This window comes from Helicoverpa armigera, chromosome 26, assembly GCF_030705265.1.
Source record: "Helicoverpa armigera isolate CAAS_96S chromosome 26, ASM3070526v1, whole genome shotgun sequence".
Taxonomy (NCBI): domain Eukaryota; kingdom Metazoa; phylum Arthropoda; class Insecta; order Lepidoptera; family Noctuidae; genus Helicoverpa; species Helicoverpa armigera.
In genome coordinates, this window is record NC_087145.1 from 506,869 (window position 1) to 523,500 (window position 16,632).

Consider the following 16,632-nt stretch of genomic DNA (forward strand, 5'->3'; position numbering starts at 1 on the left):
CATATAATAAAGAGGAAACACTTTTTTTTTTGTTTAAACCCTATTTTTTTTTTTAAATCACACTGTTGCGTTATTTAATAGTGCATCATCTATGGCTACACTGTCCCCGAATGATATAGATTGGCTATATCTTATCCCCTTACAGACAGTAGTTCCAAAGGGTCGCGGGTGAAACCGCAGGCCAAACATGGTAGTCAATAACGTATAATTTATATTACTGAACTGCCAAAAAGATTTGACTTTGAAAATAAACAAAAATCCAAAACATTTATCGGTTACAAAGATTAGTTAACAAACGTACAAACTAAAGAATTACAACAGTAATAAACGACAATAAAGGGCTCTGTTTATCGCATAATAAGCTGAATTGTATCAGTATTGTACATTACTGAGTGCAACAGTACGACTGCTACTGTTAGTGACTGTTCGCGACTCACAATGGTATCGCCTTTCGTAAGACAGGTAATCTTTTTAATTTTTGACACTTACGCGAATATTTAGGTATTTAAATAAAACTAATTAAGCGAATATTTAGGTACTTAATTAAAACTATTTTTACTGATTTTATATCTATAATCTTAATATTATTTCTCTGGTCTGCTCTTGACCGTGGATGCTGTGGATCCGAAATAATAGGGATTAAATAATAGTTATATGACTAAGATAAAATTCGTAAAAGTAGTTTTATTTAAACAGGTCTTTTTGTTATTTATTAACTACAAAGTTTTTGTGTGAAGTGAATATTGTGTTTGTGTTTTCAAAATGTTTGGTTATTTAAAAACAACCTTTTTAGGTAGGTATTTTTAGACAGTAAAATAAAAAGGGGATATGGTTGTAGTTTTTTGTTTTTTATTTGTAAAGTGTTACTTAAACATGTGAATGTAATAATAAAGAAATACTTAAATAGTAATAAAAAAACCGGGGCCTACTTGAAAAAAATGTGAAACCTGCCAAAAATAATAAATACAAATTGGTGGTGCTGAAATTTGATGAAAAATCGTCGCTAATTTTCCAAAAGTGAATAACTTTCTTATTTTTTTAAACATCATTCTTTATTAACAACAAAAATAAGAATTATTTACAAGGTTATACAAATAATGAAGCGCAACAGCAGGAATTACATAGCTATGAAATGGCTGTACAATATTGAATTTTGTTGGAATTTAAAATTGTGGAGACAAGTCTGCCTCTAAATTGTAAATAAGTATCGGCCAAGCAAAAAACGTGTATCTATAAACCTGTATAAGAACATAAATAATAAACGCTTATTACATATTTTTTTATATGAAAGGTTAAGGTTGTACAATGGTATTTATTTGGTATTTTATGTACCTACTTATAGGTATGAGTCCCTACTAGCTTTCAGCTTGCTAGCTAGGTTCCTTTCTATGAATAGTAAAATTAAACCCATAAAGAATCAGTTTCTGAAAAGCTTGTCTGTTAGCTTGAACACACTGATACCAGAAAATTATTTCAGTGTTAGAAACCCCATTTATTTAGGAAGGCTGGAGCCTATTTTTACTTTTATCCGTTTGCACGGAATAGGTCCCATAGAACGACAGTTAAAACCACTTGCGGAAGTTAGCATAATAATATTTGCAAAAAAGCAATATCTTTAGAATAAGAACAATAGACAATAAATAGAGTGATTTTGGAGCTAAGTATTTTAATAAAAAATAAAAGGCATTTAAGTAACTAGAGTAATTGTATAATGAAGTAAGCTCACCTATTTTATACAGACTTCAAAGTTTATTATTTTTCATGCATGAAGATCTTGAAAATCCTGTGCAATCATCATTTATGTTCATACATTTCTGGTATTTTGATAAACTATGGAACGAAATCTATGTCAGGGATATAGGACCATAGCAATCTTAAAAGTATGTCTGTTTACACTACAAATTACACAATTACAGTAAGAGCGTGCGCACACTAGAAACTTTTAGTCGGCCGATTTATGATTTCAGCTTTTAAATTAATATGAAGATTAATGGAAGTACACACGTCATAATAATGATCAGGTATTTGTTCTAACTGAACTGTCTGACTAAAAAATTTGATTGAATTCACGATTTAATTAAAAATGTTTTTTTCCTACCTAAAAACCTTCCTTGTAAGTATAACACTGGTATAGTTATCGGCACGGATAATGAGCTCTCAGCGGAAGAGTGGGGATCGCTTTGCGCACTGTACACTTAAGGCAATAAACCAATAAATCACTTCTGCGCAGGTGAAGGTCAGAGCTCAATATCCTTGCCGATTATACTACTCAGCTGCATCCGGTTAGACTGGAAGCCGAAGATGATGATGATTTTTTCCTACCTTCGAACCGACAGTCGGCCGACTAAAAGTTTTTAGTTTGCGCGTACTCTAAGACAAACCAAATATTTTGTAACAAAAACGAATCTATGTTAAGTTCATCAATGTCAGGTTGCTATTACGGGCGAATCATTTCATTTTCTTCTTAATCATTAATTTTTATTCAGTTTTTCTGGTCTTTGTCAAGGTTTTGTAATTAAGTAATGACGCAATAAGCGTTTAGTCTTACACGGAACCACACCTTTTGTTAACCGACTTGTAAAAATGAGTTTTCCTGTTATTCGTCTGTCACTCTTTCACGATAAAATAGCTTAGCTGATTTTAATGAATTCTGATCGATGCACCCGTGTGAGTGCTACGTATCAAAAAATATTCAAAAAGCTACACCATATTATTTTACTATGTAATCTTTATTTATTTTTCCACAATAACAGAAGAAACCATTTAAATATTAGAATTTAACTTAAAAATAGAATACTATACCTACATTACTTTACCAAAATCTCTTTAATGTTTGAGTTTTTTTCTTTAAAAAAAACGGGCACAAATTAATATAATTGGTTAGAATTATAAATAGAATTGGTCCCCAATGCTTGCACACATATTGCCACATAGATTGGCAATGCTAATTCTTTTCCCAAAAGTAACAACCAGCCTTTAAGTCACGAGACGAGCTAAATATTTAAGAATATTGAACCCTAAAAATCTACTATCATAGTAAATATCAAGCAAAAACCAGCTCAGTTCAAAATTAGTGTAAACTGTGTAATTATAATTGTTAATCATTTTGTGAATGGAAGCATTAAGAAAAACAAATGATTGTTTTCAGTTAACAAATACTTTTCATTTCAGTTAAACGTAATATTGTAACTAGTCCGGTTTACCGGTAATTATTATCATCATCATTTTCTCAACTATATTGGGATAGGACTCCAATCTAACCGGATGCAGTTGAGTACCAGTGTTTTACAAGGAGCGACTGCCTATCTGACCTCCTCAACCTAGCTACCCAGGCTACCCAATACCCCTTGGTAAGACTGGTGTCAAACTGACTGGCTTCTGACTACCCGTAACGACTGCCAAGGATGTTCAATGACAGTCGGGACCTACAGTTTAACGTGCCATCCGAAACACAGTAATTGGTGTCTAAGATATACTAAGAAAGTACATACAAACTTAGGAAAGTTGCATTGGTACTTGCCTGACCTGGAATCGAACGCACTCATACTTTAGAGGCTGGTTCTTTATCCACTAGGCAACGACGATATTTTGATCACGGTAATTATTATATGAATTCTAGCTTTCACCCGCGGCTTCGCCCACGTCAAGTTCGGTTATATTGCGTTGCCAAGAGAACTCTTCAAAAGTCCGGGATCAAAACTATCCTACGCTCTTTCTCATGGTCAACTCTATCTCTGTACCAAATTGTATTAAAATCAGTTGAGTGGTTTAGACGTGAAAGCGTAACAGACAGGCAGACAGACAGAGTTACTTTTGCATTTATAATATTAGTAGGGATTAGGTTGAGAATATAATAATTTATCACGGTAATTATTAGTGCATAAATTGTATAACATGCACCCATGTAAATGTTAATTCATTGTTATCAATAAGTATAACACTACCTGCTTAGATACGCTTGAACTAGCTATTTTTAATGGATTTACTTGCGTAAAGGACTCCTTCACGAAGCGTGAAAAACATAGGTAATCCTGAATTCTTAACAAAGTTTGTTTATGAATTTCTCTTTTCATACCGTGTCAATAGATTTTAGTAATTTTGCAGCTAAGCGTATCAAAGCGAACACTATTATTTTGGTACTTTCAATACATGTTGTTTTTACAATGGAATATTTTCAATAGTAGATTATCTTCTGCGATTTTCGTCAAGTAAGTATATTATGGTTTTATGGACTGCTAATTTTAATAATTTATGGCACCAAGATATTGTAGTATTTGTTAGATACGTGCTTATTGTTTTGTACTCGTGTTATCAGAGTTGTTTGATAAAACGTATTTTTCTAATTTTTATTTAAAATTCATTCAAGTGGAAGTTTCTTTTGTAATTAAACCATATTTACGTTACTGATGTAATCAATATGTAATGCATTGTAGGTACTTACATATTTGTATGTAAACATGAAAATTATGCAACTATGAAATATTATTAAAATACAATTATTATTCAAATGCACCTCCGGATATAAATTAGATTATTATACAAAAGATATCTTATATAATATATTAAATAACTAGTTAGTATTAACACTTGTGACGCATCAATTTTCTACAAGTGAATTTTTCTTAAACAGCCCTTAAGTATTACCTATTATTTAATTCACGTTTATAAGTAAGGCTGTTCATGTTTAATTTTAGTAAAGTTTATCCAGTGCTTCTGCACTACCTACCCACATATTTGTAGGCACATCTATACTAATATTATAAAGCTGAAGAGTTTCTTTGTTTGTTTGTTTGAACGCGCTAATCTCAGGAACTACTGGTCCGATTCTTTCAGTGTTAGATAGCCCATTTATCGAGGAAGGCTATAAGCTACTTTTTATCCCGATACGGGAAGTAGCTCCCACGGGATGTGGGTGAAACTGCTGGCAGAAGCTAGTATGAAATACTTTATCACAAACTTAGATCACAAAAGGAATTCAGTTGTTTTGATCTGATAAAGCTAATCTATGCAACTGTGTACAGCCTCATTTTCCCGTATTTCCCCATTTATAGGAAGCAAACTATTTCCTAACACATCTTTATAATCTACAAACACGGGTTTTATGGTGTGTAATATAGTTAAATGATAGTAACTGATGTGTACGACCATGCAACTCAGATAAGATAAATAGGGCATTTTATTTCTTAACTTCAAGCATCTAATCTTAGTTCTAAGTTATATCATTTGCTGAAGACAAAAAAGAAAATCATTGCACGTTTGTTTTAATTTCATCAAAGTCAACTGTTACTCATACGATGGTGTAGCATTTTTCTTTGGACGCCGTTCAACATTACACAAGAAATTCTAGGAAACAAGCGTTAATTAAATTCACTTACGGTGGATTTCCATAACCTATCTATCTATCCATTGATTTGCGATTATACAGGGTGTGTCGTTCCCAATCACATTAAATCCTATCGAATATATTTTGTGATATTCTATGGCGAATTGTAAAAAACATAACCTAATCTATTCAGTGGCTTAACCACAGGAGTCATTTTTCGTTTTTATAATTTACAACTTCATGTGTAAAGCAGAGATAAAGTCAGGAGTATCGAATGTTTTGATCAGTTGACAGCTGTCAGTTTTCAAGGGAGAATTTCAGTTGTTTGCAATGATTGACTTTTATATGGTGTTCTATTTTCGCAAATTTTTATTCTATTTACTTTGTTTGAAAAATTTATTATACGTATTTTTATTTATTTCTTTGTGTTAATCGACATACACTAACCAGTATATTAACGCATTTCATTTAATGTGAACGACACACCCAATATTTTGAAAGACATAATTTATACAGATCTAATGTCCAAATTCAATTTCCAATCGTTAACCATCATACCTAAGATGTGACGGTGTGAAGAGTACTACTTTGTTTTTGTTGCAGGCATGGACCCTGTCAGCGGTGTGGACGAACATGATAGGCCAGGGTATGATGCTCAGCTTCACCACCAGCCTGCTGCCAGGCCTGCAGGAACCTGACTCTCCTATCAAAGCTGATCTGAACACCGCTTCTTGGCTAGGTGAGAGAGTAGAGACTCTTGAACATATACTTACGTATAGGACAAAAAGAACAAAAATAAAACGTCCTGATGATAAAGGAAATCTTATAGAAGGTGATATTCCATAATACTAATGTAACCCTTTTCTTTCAGCATCATCATGTGGCCTCTCAGGAATCCCAGGGTTCCTCATCTCTTCCTTCCTCATGGACCTCTACGGCAGAAGGTTAGCTCACGGCATCGTCATCCTACCAGGAATAATCGGCTGGCTCTGCATATACCTCGCCCGAGGCATCCCCGCTCTCATGATTGGCAGAATCCTAGGAGGCATGACAGCTGGAGCCACCGTCTCCTTAGGAGCTATCGTCATAGGAGAATATTCAGACCCAAGATACAGAGGAGTATTCCTTAATCTTAAAACAGCTTCGGTATGTTTAGGTGGAATGTCAGTCCACATTGCAGGGCATTTTCTGCATTGGAGAACAGTAGCCCTAATCGCTCTGATACCTCACTTCTTGGCTCTGTTCGTCGTCTATACATGGCCTGAAAGCCCAGCATGGCTAGCCTCAAGAGGAGAATACGAAAGAAGTGAGAACTCCTTCTACTGGTTAAGAGGAAAATCAGAAGCATCCTTCAACGAATTGGAGGAATTAATCAGAGCTCAGATGGGTCAGCAATCAAAAATTGACGAAAAAAGTACGTGTGGCGAAAGTGTATGGGATTTTTTCAAAAGGTTCACGCAAAAAGATTTCTTGAAACCAGTTTTTATAATCCTGATCAGTACTATATTGTTAGAATCTAGTGGTAGACACATCTTCCCTGCGTACGCGTTGCAGATCATCGGCGCAGTGACTGGAAACAAGTCGCAATCCTTCTACTATACTTTAGCCATAGATCTAATCATCACATCCAGTGCCGTTTGTTCCTCGATGCTTGTCAAAGTCATGAAGCGAAGGACCCTGCTGTTCTCAACAGGATTCGCTGCTTGCGCAGTAATAATGATTGCCTGCACCTACCTCTTTTTAGCTGCTGAAGAAGTGATACCAAATGACAAACCTTGGATACCTATTGGCATTTTTGTGCTGTACTTCATCCTTGCCAATTTAGGCTGTACTCCGATACCTTTGGCTTTGTTAGGAGAAGTTTTCCCTCTCCGTCATCGAGGAGTAGGATCCGCAGTAGCAGGGACTTTCATATCTCTTGGGGTCATGCTTGGTCTCCAAGTAACTCCATACCTCATGCTCAATCTTAAGGTCCATGGGACTTTTGCAGTGTTTGGTACTGCAATGGGACTTGCACTCTTGGCTCTGTACTTCATGCTACCTGAGACGAAAGACAGGACTCTTCAAGAAATCGAAGATTATTTCAACTATGGTAAGTTCAGAGAGGACAAAATGGAAAGAGATGAAGAAGAAAAAGTCATGATGGTAAAATGAACTCTATTGGCAGTGTGATGAGGTATGCTTTTGATCAGCTAGTCGTGTGAACTCAAATAGTAATTATTACTCTTATTTGGTGCTTTAAAGCTTGAGTGGGAAGACTGGACTAAGTCCTAAATAAGTAGAACTAAAAGATGATGAACTAACGTAAAACGTAATTTATAGAAAGCGTAGAATAAGATGTTTTTTAAGAAATTACTAGTTTTAAGTGTAATATACTAAGTCGATGACGACACGTATAAAAAGAACTAACAGATTTTGGGTTAGATACGTAGAAAAGACTCGCAGAAAAGTATGTGATTGACTTTATTTAATAGAAAAAGAAAATATCTTGATTATAAGGTTCTTTTTAATTGTTTTTTATACAAAAAAAATAAAGTACTGAAAACAACATCGTTTTTATTTCGCACGCAGCCTGGGGAGACTTGGTTAAAAATTGATTGACTTGGTTGAAAACATTTGAGGTGAAATAAATGAAAATACAGAAATCTTACTTATTGTCATTACTATATACTGCCACCATCTCTTATCTATATTTACTCCCTTATATGCTATTCCTATGTACTTCCATATATGTTCTCCCTAGGTACTCCCTTATATGCTTCTTCTAGTTATGGACCACCTTATGGAGGCAATCTTCTTATAGTTTCTTATGTAAAACCCCTATGTACTCCTCTTTGTACGTACCTTGTTTACACAGTAGTAGTAAAACATTGCCAACCCTCGTAAAATTTCATGTCATATCAAGGATATACTTTTGTAACAATCTTTTTATGGTGGGAAATCATCAAATGCCCCTGATCACACTGAATTCGCAGCGGGATGTCAGACAAGTGTCAGACTGATACTGACTGAAACTTCACTATGGCACCTTGGGGAAGACAAATAGACCCGTTTCGGCGGCGCGCGTTGTGCCACGCACTCCTCAAAGAGACGTCAGCCAATCCTAGCAGGGCCCAACAGGGCCAAGGCCTGCCGGGGCTGTGTGAGAGGCCAGTGGGGTGCATAAAAGGCCTACGAAGAAACAAGATGGATTTTTAGTCAGTGAAAGTCTGGCCTAACCCACAGCGGGAGGGGTCATTTGATGATTTTTGCCATCGGAAAAAAAAAGCTTGGGGAGACAGCAGTCAGCAGTGAATGTAGTAGAATGATTAATAAGAAAATGCCTGAAAAACTTCCTGTTGTAAAATTACATGTTCAATTGATGGGTATGTGATATAGATAATTGATAAGAGATATTACTTATGAGTTATGACTGTGACTAATTTTGCTTTTGTCAAAAAAATAATACAATAAAATTAGCATTCTAATCAGATCACATGATATATTTTAACGTTTAATGATTTATAACTGTTTGTGTGGGGTACTTTATTACAGTTCAATAATTGTTTTATAGACCCAGAAATTGTTATCAAAAGTCATTTTGTTTGAATAACAAGTTGCGTAGAAAAAGGTGTTTTTTCAAAGGTTATTGTAATGACTGATTATCTTGATATAATGAGATTATGTTATGATCAAAGAACACCGAATGCTAAATTGCATGACATTGTAGTCGTCAGGGATAATTTTGTTACAATATGCTGCAGTTTTAATTCTTTATAAAACAATCGCTTCTGTGGGAATTAGGTATTTCGCAGACCAGGATAAAAAGTAGTCTGTCTATATAGACTTCCTGAAACGATTTGTTCATGTACCTAAGTATCATCTAGACAAAATTTGATGAAGAAAATAATTTCCACTCCCTTAGTCCGATGTGTTGGATGATTATTATTTGTATTAGGTATTTATTTATTGTAAAGTAGATAAGTTCATTAATTGCAACAATTAATTAATATATAATTAACACTAATCTGAATATATAATTAACACTATGATTATGGTCCCTGGCACTGAAATGTGGTACGATTCCACAATGATAACGGAATTTTCAGGATTGTTTATTTACCTACAAATGATTATTTACATGATTGTAAGTATCATGTGCAGTTTTTAATGTCTTCTATCAGTAGACTGGACAAAAAACTTTTGACTATTTTTACCTGTGAGCAACGAATAGTTCAGAATGAAAATGTTGCTATTGTGTTTCTGTTAGGCGATAATACAAAAGCCACAATAATTTTGTATGGGCATGATTTTGCTCAGTTTACTTATAGCATATTTTTTTAACTGAAAACTTCAGTCGTAAGTACACATCGAAAACACAGGGAAAACTCTGAGAGCTTTTAAAGCTTCTTTCAAAGCTCGTATTTTCATGAAGCTGTATGTAACATGTTGGAATCTTCCGACATATTTTACTTTAAAATCCCCACCCATCCAAAAACAAACTTCCTGAAACAGCTTAACCCGAAACACCAAACGAAACTCACGCCAACCAATAGCGACACAAAATCTAAATCGACAGTTCAGTCCAAAATAGAACTAGTTAGACCAAGGTCACACCAATGAGAATTGCCAATATTAAAACCAGATACATCTGTGTCAATACTTAGGTTATGTTCAGTGTGTAAGTACACCCTTATCGGACGGGAATGAGTTAAATATGTGCTGTGTTCCATGGAGAATAGACATGTGTTGTGAATCTATCATGATTTTGTGACCATGGGGACTGAAAAATGGATTACGCCGTTTTTAAAGCAGGTGGGTTTGTTTTTTTTTCGTTGTTGGTAATATTTAAATGTAGTATATTAGCTAGTTGTGTTTTGTTTTGTTTAATAGTTTTGTAAACAAATAAATGATGCGTGCGAGTTCTGTCGATTCTGTCGATCAGTTTGGTGTCGATTGATTTTAAGTGGTCTGATGAATGTCGGTCATCAATAAATTGTTTGAAATGTAGTTTTAAGTGACATAAATATTCTTAAAAATTTACTATATTTGTAATTGTTAACTCTTCCATAGATGTGTATTTAATAATAATAATTGTGTTTGAGAAACTAAAAATAGGGGTGGATTGTTTAATTTAATGAAATATACTTTACATTACCTATTTGAAATCAAAACAATAAGAGAAAGCAGGACTGTTTATATGATTCACTTACAGTATCAGGTCAAAGGGGTTATATTTGCTATTAAACATAACGCTCTGCTTTTGCATCATTCATATTTAATAACAATCTTGCAATTTAAAAAATAAATGCTAACTTTCCCAGTAACTTCACAGTCACATAAAGTACTTAGATACATATCTATGTATTTTTATAATCTTCCTCTTAGATAATCGCTAAATGACAAATATTGTAACCGTCTTCCAAAAAAAGTTTTATCATCCCTACTAATACTATTAATGCGAAAGTAACTGTCTGTCTGTTACGCTTTCACGTCTAAACCACTGAACTGATTTTAATAAAATTTGGTACAGAGATAGAGTTGACCTTGAGAAAGACCATAGGATAGTTTTTATCCCGGACTTTTAAAGAATTCTCTTGGAAACGCGATAAGTATAATCGAACTGTACGCGAGCGAAGCCGCGGAGGGAAGCTAGTTTAAAAATATTTTCAACATAGAATTTAGTTACCTGTATCATATATTTTCAATCGGATAAGTGGTTCTTGAGGCTACCACGTTTACGTAAACACACAAACTAAACAATGTATTTAAGTACCTACAAGTTAAGTATTAACACTTAGAAAAAGTAATTGAGAGTGGCACGGTGCGTCAATCCTACTGATTTATGATTTCACAACAAAAACAATTCTATAACCGGCGTCATTTATAATCATTGTCAATTTAGAAATGACAAGCAAATCACGCGAGCTTTTGAAAATGATGATTGATGACAATATTATTGGCCCTATCATAGTTTGATTGAAGTGATACCTTACTTTGTCTTATGCAAATGCTATCTGAAGTAAACTTGATGTTAAAAAGGCATTCTAGAGTTTATTTCACTTTGAAAGGAACCTAGACTAGACTAGAAGGAGATAAAGATGAAAAGATGTAGTACGTAAATCAATATACTTAGGTATCTTCTACATAGGTGCACCGTCGAATTGAGAACTTTCTATTTTGCAAAGTCAGTTAAAAACAGAAGGCGTACCTACCTACCTACCTACCTAGAAGTAGTATTATTCTGAGGGGCATGTTATATCACATGCAGAGGTAGACAGATGAAACCGCTGAACACAGCTAGTAGTACAGGTAGCACAACATAATATCAGTGTTCGATTAGGTACATTGTAAAAAGTCGTCAAAAAAATCTTCACCTATGTCAATGACATTATAGGAACGTGCTTAACCTCGTTATGTAATTCGGCGTAACAACTTGAGGTTAAATCGAAATACTGTTTGATATAAAGACCTTATCTTATTGAATTATAACGTATGTAGGTAGTGATTTCTGACACTTCTGTCGGCCCATGACCGTGGATGCTGTAAAGGATCCGAAACGTCGAAACGAATATTAATATAACCGCGATAAAATCCGTAAAAGTAGTTTTATATTTATCTAACGTACAGTCTGCACTGCTATGTATCGCACAGATTGGGACTTTCGAAATGAGGATTTGAGAGTGGGCCTGGAGCCAACATAAATATTCCAGATCATCTAAAGCTGGATGTTGTTTTATTAGGCAAAGAGAAGGCCAATTCTCTGTTCAAGCAGGTTTTCAGAAAATAGGGAAGAAAATAAAATGTGTTGCTAGATGAATTTAAAAGAAATGGAATCTTTAATTACATAGACTATCGAGGAGTTCTAACTACCTACTTATATTATTACTGACTAGTTTTGCAATATAAGTTCAGTTCATTATTATGCCAAACAGCTACTGTCCGATGCTTTTCTTGACCTGAAAACTGAACTAAGTACTTACTCTTGACCATGATAATCATCACATATAACATCTATTCAATATTATTATAATACATATGCATTGCCACGTTGGATGGCAAGGCTTACTTTTTTACCAATATAAAAACCAGCCTTTGGGTAACTTGAAGTGTTAGCAAGTCGCTTCGCAAATCTTTATAAAGCAGCTGAGCACTTGGACCCCACGGCCTGAGGGTTTCAACCTCAAACAGCTCAAAAGTATAGTTACCCACCAGGGTACCTACTATACATAATATGTTTGGGCCATTTGATAATGATCATATGTTTTCTTTAATTCCAGTGCTTCGTGACTGCAGGCGTTTCCCTGAACATGGCAGGCTCTGGCCTGGTGGTGGGGTTCACCACGGCCTTGCTGCAGCAGCTGAAGAGTCCAGGGTCCATCATACCTATTGATGACACTTCTGGCTCCTGGATAGGTCGGTAAACTATTATATTTAGTTGATTGCCTGCAAGAAAGGAGTGGAAAGCATATGTTAAATAACTTGGGTACGGGAAAGGAGTATGAGCTTGTCTCGGCCATAAGTGCAACTGGTGTGAATGAAATTTTGTGTGTGTGTGTGTGAATTGATTTTCAGCTTGGAAGAAGCAAAGCATTTCGCTTGACCTTCTCTGAGACAGATTAACGATGTCATTGATGGCAGGCTCGAATTCCCTTCTTTTTCCATGATAAACACGAATTATCATGCAATTCGTTGCGAGCAACATACTTATTTTAAATACGTAGTTCTGAAAAACCTTTGCCCAGTTATACAACGATAAATAAGTCCGTGATGACAGTCACAATTTGACCCACGTAGGTCAAATTGTGACTGTTGTGTCATACCATTTTGCCGGGCAATTGACATAAAGTAAAACGTGCTGAACATAAGGCCCACTCAATGACCGTTACGAATCGCCATACTTATTTGCATGACAAAACCGTTTGGCAGACTTGGTTATGTAAGTTTTGGACTTGAGAACAATGGGCTTAGACTGGTCACGTTCTGCCTAGCTTAGGTACCTAGGTACTTAGTATCTTCGGGGTATGTAGATATATTTATGGAAGAGTTTATTCATTTAGGGACATAGTTTTGATGCTAATGGGATGTTTAAGGTGTTGGTTGTCGCACAAAAACGTTAGTACAAATAGCTATGATATAATCTGATGCGAAGGAATGAGGATAATGTTGTGAGGAAGGTGATGAGTATAAATGTGGATGGATATAGTAGGGGACTAAAGAAACGATGGATGGATTTTGTGAAAGTCGACATGGCTAGAAAGAGCTTGTGAGATAACGGTAGATAGAAGAGTATGGAAGGAGAAATACAATTGGAACAAGGAGTAGATGATGATAATCTGGGTTAGAGTATTATTTAGAATCTCCATTAAGAACTCGTCAAAGTGTATGGCGGCCATGAAATTATGAAATACCTTATTGGTTTCTCAAAGGTGTGGTTCCTACTGGTTTAACCAGGAATATTAACCGCAGATAATGAATTAACGATAAAGGTATTAATTGTTTATAAACAAATCAGTATCAGGTTACAGTATGTGTAAAGTTTATTACGCTTCTGCCATATCTTTACGATCTCCTTGACCCCTTATCATGAGATATGGCGGCGTGAACGGGTGTTCAAGCCATGAAACGCAGATTTTTTATAAAATTGAGAAGTTTTTATTTATTAAAATCTGACGAAATGCTTATGCTTAGTAACTTCACGTTAACAGCTGATGTGTTATACAAAAAAGATGTGAAAATACCATTACTACCTACCTTCTATGTTCTTCTTAGATGGATCTCAAAATCGAGCAGTTTTCTGGCCTACTTTTCGTATAAGAAAGTTCTTGAATTTATATTCGTCCTTGATGTAAGATTCTTGTTTCTTTGCAGCGGCAATACCCGGCATCTCCCTGGTCTTCGGCAACTTCATAGCTCCAACAACGATGTCCAGATACGGCCGAAAATCAGCCAACCTCATCACCATAGTTCCGCTCATGGTCGGCTGGGCTGCCATCTACTTCGCCACGAACATCACCGTCCTACTCCTGGCCAGGTTCCTCCAAGGACTTTGTATGGGAATGTGCACATCGTTAGCTTCTGTCCTGCTGGGAGAATACACCAGTCCGAAGAACAGGGGAGTGTTTCTAATGACCATATCGGTGTCAATTGCCATGGCAGTGATGTCCGTCCATTGTTTGGGATCCTACTTTAGTTGGCAGACCACAGCATTGGTTTGTGGGTGCATATCCTTCGTAGATCTGTTCATAGTTATTTATTCGCCCGAATCACCGAGTTGGCTGGCTGAGAAAGGGAAATATGATGCCTGTAAACAGTCATTTAGATGGCTCAGAGGAGATCAAGAAGAAGAGGAACTTAGAAGAATCATTGAAGCGAGCATACATCTCAGAGAGGCAAAAGCAGAAATGAGGAAAACTAAATCCGTTATAAAGAAATTCAGAAACAAAGTAGATGATTTCAAAACGACAGTGAAGAAGAAAGAGTTTTTGAAACCTATCATAATCATGATACACATTTATATTCTAGGCCAATGGAGTGGCATAAACATGCTCGTAGCATACCCTATAGACTTATTTAAGAAAATGGTTGGAAAAGACTGCAATATACCACTATTAGTACTTACATTAGACGTACATAGGATAATAGCGAACACGACAGCGTTGTATGTGATACAGAAAGTGAAAAGACGAACTATTTTAGGTGTTACTGTGTGTATCAACATTTTGGCTTTGCTTGCCAGTGCAGCTTACTCTTACTCAAAAGAAAATGGCTATATGCCTGCAGATGAGTTCAGTATAGGCATCAGTATAGTGCATATACATATGTTTGCAGTAGCTACTGGTTCTTTACCTCTCTGCTTCATCATAGCAGGAGAAATTTTCCCCCTAGAATACCGAAGCTTAGCTGGTGGGATTAGCGTGTTATTTTACTCAACTAATTTATTTGTGACTATCAAAACTGTTCCTTTATTACTCAGTACTATAGATTTGTATGGCACGTATATTTTGTATGCGTCTTTAATGGTGTATAGCTTAGTGGTCGTATGGTATTTGCTGCCGGAGACCAAGGATAGGACTCTTCAGGATATTGAAGATGAGTTCAGAGGTAGACCACTGTCTCCCGAGGAGTTGAAGTCAGTGCAATTGTTGGCTTCTTTAAGAGCATATACTACGGATAGGAGATGTAGCAATCCGGTTGTTGTATGAGAGACAACAAAAGAATGATTGTGTGTTAAGAACATGTGAAATTAGTGCCTTATAAAAATTCACTGAAAGGTATCGTGAGATTTGAACAATTAATGTAATATTACATTCATATAGGTACAAAAATTATGACAATTAATTATAGTGATGCAAACCTATGTTTATGGTAGACTTACCATTACCACCACCAAAATGAATGCAACTTCAATTTCAGATAATGTTACCAGAATTTATAACAAATCTGGTAGGTACAAAGTGCCTAGCAGTCTTTTTTATCGACGTAAAATCATCAAATGACCCCTCCCGCTGTGGGTTAGCAGCGGTGAGGGAGTGTCAGACTCTTACTGACTAAAATCGTCGTGTTCCGTCATAGGCCTTTTATGTACCAGGGCCGCGGTATCTCTTTCGAACAACCCGCAGCCCCGGATGCCTAGCAGTCTCTTAATGTGTTCATGTCAAGTTCAGCCTATATAGAAACTACAAAAGTAGCGTTTACTCGTATCTGTGTATTATATCTCATGGTATTTAGCCATGGATACATGCGACACTATTACACGGACCGTGATTAATCTCATTAGTCGCCTTGCCGCCCGATAGTCGGCGTTTGCGCATACAACTATGCTACTGTAACTTAATGTTTTTTTTAAAGCCTGCATTCCTGAAATGGCTAAGTAGTGATTGTTGCAGTACATTGTATATTCTTTACTCGTTTGGTACAAATAAGAAAGTGCACTCCCACGTTTTGCGATCATATGGTCAGTCGGGAATTAAATTCCAATTGATCCGGGGGCAATTGGGAATATACCAAAAATACATACTCATTCAAAATACTTAAAAATATGTGAAAAAATGGTGCTTAAAAGTTGTAAATATAATTTATTTTTGTATCGCATAAATTACTTACAATTTAGCTTTAAGATGAAGAAGACGGTGCCTTTGAGACAATAATGTATGAATAAAGGACAATTCAAACGAATTGAGTGTTTCATTTTTGTGTTTTCAAAAATTGACTAAAATGACAGAGTGGATAACATCCTATCTTAACACATTTATTGCTATTCTACCATGTAAAAATTCAGTTCATTATTTATCATGACGGTTAATCCGAACTCATTTCTATTAAAGTTA

At 35.6% G+C, this 16,632-nt stretch overlaps 2 protein-coding genes across 2 annotated transcripts; both read left to right on the top strand.

Moving 5' to 3' along the window:
• Window positions 1-346: 346 nt before the first annotated feature.
• On the top strand, window positions 347-7,871 carry LOC110382165 (facilitated trehalose transporter Tret1). The gene is made up of 3 exons (XM_049849634.2): window positions 347-462; window positions 5,927-6,062; window positions 6,195-7,871. Exons 1-3 carry the CDS (start codon window positions 439-441, stop codon window positions 7,475-7,477), a joined length of 1,443 nt encoding a protein of 480 aa, XP_049705591.2. The 5' UTR covers window positions 347-438; the 3' UTR covers window positions 7,478-7,871.
• A 2,034-nt stretch (window positions 7,872-9,905) lies between these two features.
• On the top strand, window positions 9,906-16,467 carry LOC110382163 (facilitated trehalose transporter Tret1). Its single transcript, XM_064041845.1, has 3 exons — window positions 9,906-10,117; window positions 12,583-12,718; window positions 14,174-16,467. Exons 1-3 carry the CDS (start codon window positions 10,079-10,081, stop codon window positions 15,505-15,507), a joined length of 1,509 nt encoding a protein of 502 aa, XP_063897915.1. The 5' UTR covers window positions 9,906-10,078; the 3' UTR covers window positions 15,508-16,467.
• Window positions 16,468-16,632: the final 165 nt, after the last annotated feature.